The sequence below is a fragment of the Crocodylus porosus genome, unplaced genomic scaffold (genome assembly GCF_001723895.1).
Source record: "Crocodylus porosus isolate Cpor-Errol unplaced genomic scaffold, CroPor_comp1, whole genome shotgun sequence".
NCBI classification, from domain to species: Eukaryota; Metazoa; Chordata; order Crocodylia; family Crocodylidae; genus Crocodylus; species Crocodylus porosus.
The window spans coordinates 3,174,704-3,180,059 of record NW_017728940.1 but is presented as its reverse complement, the minus strand read 5'-3'; the positions used below and the strand labels follow the sequence as shown (position 1 = coordinate 3,180,059).

The 5,356-nt window shown below is 65.3% G+C and overlaps 1 protein-coding gene across 1 annotated transcript in view; it reads left to right on the top strand.

Annotated features, from left to right (window-relative positions):
* Positions 1-3,756, top strand: part of EXTL1 (exostosin like glycosyltransferase 1) — a gene marked incomplete at its 5' end in the record, with an annotated part of 6,331 nt that extends 2,575 nt beyond the window's left edge. Inside the window, 6 exons of the mRNA XM_019547870.1 lie at positions 221-339; positions 1,083-1,178; positions 1,329-1,415; positions 1,855-2,015; positions 2,314-2,485; positions 3,280-3,756. Coding sequence (XP_019403415.1) covers positions 221-339; positions 1,083-1,178; positions 1,329-1,415; positions 1,855-2,015; positions 2,314-2,485; positions 3,280-3,468 — 824 coding nt within the window. The remainder of the gene's footprint in view (positions 1-220; positions 340-1,082; positions 1,179-1,328; positions 1,416-1,854; positions 2,016-2,313; positions 2,486-3,279) is intronic.
* Between the last annotated feature and the right edge of the window lie 1,600 nt (positions 3,757-5,356).

The window sequence follows — 5,356 nt, the reverse complement described above, 5'->3', positions numbered from 1 at the left end:
ACTCTCCAAGATCCTTTTCTGCCCCTGCCCAGAAGGGAGTTCCCCAACCTGTAGGTCTGGTGCCGGTTCTTCCTCCCCAGGTGCAGCACTTTGCACTTGTCTGTGTTGAATCCCACCCTGTTCTCGTCCCCCCACCCCTGTAGCCTGTCTAGGTCCGATTGCAACCTGTTCCTCCCTTCTAGTGTGCCCACATCCTGGTCTCTTTTCTCTCCTGCCCCAGGCTCCAGCCCTTCCAGCAAGTTCACTGCGCTCATCCGGGCCATGTCCCCGGGGATCTCCCTCTCGCAGCCCATCCTCAAGCTCATCCAGGCTGTCTCCACATCCCAGTACTGCTCCCAGGTCAGGGAAGGGGTGAAACCTGTCTGGGGGGTCAGGGGAAGAGTGGGGGCTGCGGGCCAGGGGTGAGGGGCCCAAGCTGGACCCACCTGGGGCTTCTGGAAAGCTGAAGTGAATGGACTGGCTGTTGGTTTGGGATGGGGGCATCCTGCCCTCTCTGACTACACCAGGCAGGGATCCAGCCCCCTTGCTCCCGGCTCCTTGGAAAAGCAGGTCCCAAGGGCCTTGGCTTAGGCAAAAGGACAGGACTTTTACCCCAGTGAGGTGAAATACCTGCCGCCTCCCAGCCCCACACTGCTGGCGGGACCCCCTGTGCTTCCCACCCCCCATCTGAAAGAAGAGGAGCCCCTAAAGGTCTCAATTAGAGGCAGTTTCAGGGAATTCGGAGCCAAGGAGCTGTTGGGCCCCCGGCAAGGATGCAGGCCCCCACCCCACTTTCCCTTCCCTTCGGCGGGCCAGGCATGAGGCACGTTTGCTCCGGGGCTGGGACGTGCACACGCTAGGAAACACCCGCACTGCCTCAAGAGACCGTGGGGGCAGGCATGGGGCAGCCCAAGCCCCCGGCCTGCTGCCCCCGTGCCAGGCCCACGTGTACGTGGGGGGGCGGGAGGGCCCTCCAAGCCCTGTGCCGTGCAGGGTCCCCGCAGACAGACACGTGGCCGGATGGGCCCTGCTTCGGGCTGGCTCAGAGCTGCCCCGGCGCTCGCCCCTGCCTCGCTGACTCTCCTGCCTCGGCTTCCTCATAGGTTCTCGTCCTGTGGGGCAGCGAGAAGTCACCGCCGCCAAGCGGGAAGTGGCCCCGGACCCCAGTGCCTTTGACGGTCATTCACGGGAGGAGGAAGGTAAGAAGGGGACGCCCCCTCACAGCGACGAGCCCAGAGACTGCTGCCTTTGCTGGCGACTGTCTCGTCCGCGCTGGCCGCTGGGGTGGGCAGGGGATGGGGAGAGGGGGCTTTGGGCACCCCTGACTCTCCTGTTCTCCCCCACCCCAGATCAGCGACCGGTTCTTCCCTTACCCGGCCGTCGGGACGGACGCCGTGCTGAGCCTGGATGAGCACGCCAGCCTCTCGACCAGCGAGGTGAGGCCACCGTGCCACCGCCGCAGAGCCAGCACCCCGCGGGACCCCAGCGGCATGCGGCGAGCACCCCTGCCGTGCACCTGTCTCTGGGGTGCAACCAGAGACTGCTGGAAGCCACCTCCGCGGGCCACGGGGAAGCACGCAGTCTGCTCTAGCGCTCTCCCTAGGTCCAGGGAATCACCAGCCGGCTTCGCCCTGCAGACCCCCGGCGCACACTCGCCCGGCCTGCGTGGGAGCTGGTGGCACCCCGCGGGCCGGGTCCAGGAGCTCGGGGTCAGGGTGGGCCTGCCGCAGGAGCTGCGTGCAGAGCGGGCTGTCCCTGGAGCACGCTTCGCAGAGTCTGTTTCCCACGGGGTGCCTGGGTCAGGACCGCCCGGCTGCGTCCATCCCTCCGCTCAGCCCGGCCAGGCGGCGACATCTCCCCTCTCCCCGGCCGCAGGTGGACTTTGCCTTCGTGGTGTGGCGGAGTTTCCCCGACCGCATCGTCGGCTTCCCCATGCGGAGCCACTTCTGGGACCCCGGCCAGCGCCGCTGGGGCTTCACCTCCAAGTGGACCAACGAGTTCTCCATGGTCCTCACGGCCGCTGCCTTCTACCACCGGTACCAGCCCCAGCCGCGGCCTGGATTCGCCCCGGGGCCCCGGGCGGATTCGCGGGGCAGGGAGGGAATTGGGGCGTAGGCCCCGTGGGAAGGGAAGCGTGGGCTGGTGCTGGAGGGGCTGGGTGCCCTGCAGCGCCCTGGAGGTCGGGGGGCTCGGGGGTCCAGGGCTGCGGTCACCCTCCTTTCTCAGCCTGCAGCCTGCTTCTGAGCCCTCTCCTCCCCACTTGTGCCCCGTAGCCCGAGGGCAGCCCAGCCCCTGCCCAGGGGTCACCCTGGCTCTGCACTGCTGCCCCCCCAGGTACTACCACAGCCTGTTCACCCACTACCTGCCCGCGGGGCTGCGGGAGCTGAGCGACCAGCTGGGCGACTGCGAGGACATCCTGATGAACTTCCTTGTCTCTGCCGTCACCCGCCTGCCACCCGTCAAGGTGACGCAGAGGAAGCAGCACAAGGAGGCCGCCCCGCAGCAGGTGGGGACGCCCGGGCCCCATCCCCGGGCGTGGGGAGAAGGTGAAGGGGAGGTGCAGCCGAGCCCCCGAAGTGGAGATGGAGATGCCCTTTCCATCCTTCCCCCCGCCAGCGGCGACTGTCCAAGGGCCCTGTCTAGTCCTGGCTCAGCTTCCACCTAACCCTAGAGAAGCGGAGCTGGAAGGTCATGTAGTGAGGCAGGATCAGCCCTGTCCAAACCAGCCTGTACAATCCATCATCTAAACGCGGTAAAACGAGTCAGCCGTGACACAGCGCCAGACATCACACCCGAACCTGCCACGGGGAGAGCAGGGCGACCGCGACAGCCGGCGTCCTGCTTCTGTAACGGGTTGTTAACACGCACTCGGGAGATCCCCAGCAGAGGCCGTGCCCCCTTCCCGTCTGCACCAGTCTGAGCATGGGGGGCAAGTCCTTCCTGACCCCAAATGTGACGTCGAGCTGACCCTGAGCAGAGGTGCAATAGCCTCTAGGCAGGAGCTTTGCTTGGGGTCCCAGCAGGAGCACTGGCAAAGTCCCAAGCCGGGGCTGCTGCCAACACTCGGTGCCTCTGGGGAGGGCTTACCCCGCCCCCGACCTGTTGTGGGAAGAGGGCTGGGGGGCAGCCCCCAGCACAGTCCCGAAGCATGGAGACCCCCATAGCAGAACAGGCGACACCCAGATCACGGCTCCGGCTGCCTCGTCCACCGCGCCGTGGGAACGACTCCTCTGAGGTGGCAACCCCGCGCCTTGCCCCGCGCCCCAGCCCCGGGCTCACCCTCCGCTCGTGTCTCCCCAGGCATCCCAGAGCACAGGCATCTCCGGTGGGCCTCTCCGTTTCTCCCAGCGCCAGGCCTGCGTCAACCGCTTCGCCGCCGGGTTCGGGTACATGCCGCTGGTGCACTCCCAGCTCCGCCTCGACCCCGTGCTCTTCAAGGACCAGGTCTCCGTGCTGCGCAAGAAGTACCGGCAGCTGGAGAAGCAATAGCGGGGGGACCGCGGGGCCGCGGGAGGGCAGCCGGCTGCTGGCTGGGATCCCCGGGCGGGGGCTGGATGGTACCAGGCAACACACCGCCGGACGGCTGCGGTTCCAGGCCAGGGACCGAGCCAGCACCGCAGGGTCCCCAGGCTGGACTGGGAGCAGGGCCGATACGTGCTGTTGGACGCTGGCAGGCATTTCCATCTTATTGGGTTTTACCAGTACAAATAAAGGCTTGCAGGGATGCTGGGCTCCCCGGGGGCCTGCCCCAGGCAGCCGTGGGGACGAGGCTGCCTCGCTTCTCTCGCGACGGTCCGTTATTGCCCCACGTGGTCACGTATGCTGGGGAGCCGCTGCGAAGGGGGCAGCTTCTGCCAGGAACAGGCTCACCCCAAGGACTGACAGGCTGGCTCCACACCTGTGGCACCTGGAAAAAGGCTGCAGAGATTGCATTGCCCTGGCCCAAGAGCAGCTCAGCTTGAGCCCCCCACCCCGCCCTCCCGTAGCAGGTCCAAGCCTCAGCCAGCCTCGTTGCAACCGGGGGGGTGAGGTGATGCTCTCAGATGTACCCAGAGACACCCAGCATGCGTGAGGGTCGGGGCCAGGCCGACAGGAGCCGTCGAGGACACCCCTGGCTCCGTCTGTTGCCTCGGCTCCCCAGGTCAGGGGACTGGCTTCAACGTCACGACAGCTAAACCCCCAGCAAACGGCCCGGCCTTGTCTTTTGCCGCCTTCAGGCTGGGACGTGTTGGGGATGTCTTATTCCCAGGCGTGATGCCACAGGAGGGAGGGCTAGGTGATCCAAAGGATCCCTTGGCTCCGGGAGCTGGAGCTTGGGCTGTGCAGACGGCAATCCAGGGACCGGGCCAGAGCTGCTGCGGGTAGGGTTACCAGCCAGCACGGGCGATGGACAGCGTGTGGCAAGCTGCCGGCGAGCTGAGGTAGCGCGTCCCAGCGGTACGTAGGCTGGCAGCACCGGGAAACGGGACAGCTGGGGTCTGCTGTGTTTAGGGAGAGCACGGAGCTGGGAACAGAGCACCTGGGAGCCCGGCCCCGGGCTCGCACGCTCGGTGACCTTGGATAAGCGACTCAGTGGAGGGTTTTGCAAATTGTCAGGCTGATCTGGCTTGAGACGCCCCCTCCCCCGCCCCGGGCTCCAATCAGCTGAGGCTGCTGGGGGCCTAACTCCCCAGGGTATCACCGAGAGCTGGGCACCGTTGTACCCCAGACTACCTGGCCCCTCTGACCTGATTTTCCACCTAAGTGTATCTCTGGCAAATCACACTGGAGCCAATGGGATCAGTGGGCACTGGGCACCTCTGGGAACCAAACCCTGCTGCTGCAAGGTGGGTGCCTGGGCACAGGGGCACCCAAAGCCAGCAGACACCCAGTGTAGACCGCTGCGTGCCTCAGTTTCCCCATCAGGAGGACAGGGCAGGCTGGTGGGGGCCGGTGGCTTGCAAGGCACTTGGGGAGCTTTGGAGCAAAGGCAGTGGAAGGCATGAGCTCTGCTTACCCTGGCATGAAAAGATGCTGTGCAGGGACCCAGGCTGGGCAAAGCAGGGCACTGTTGTACGGAAGTTCGCAGTTTGCAGCACCCTACAGGAGAGAGAGAGCATACCCTGAGGTGCTCCAGGTCAAGTCCTGCCTGCGTAAGCAGGAAAAACATCCAGGAGGAAATTTTTAGCAGCTAATTAAGCAGCCGTAACCTGGGATTTGGATCAGCCTCAAGCTGGAAGCTAAATGAGCCGTGGCAGCTGCTTGGGAAGTGAGGTGCCAGCGCCACGGTCAGGCTGCTGCTGGCTCTTAGGATAAGATCTGGTTAACGTGCCCGTGGTTGTAGACTCGGAAAACAGTGTTTAATCATCAATAAGCCTGGAACCGAGGCAAGGGGGAA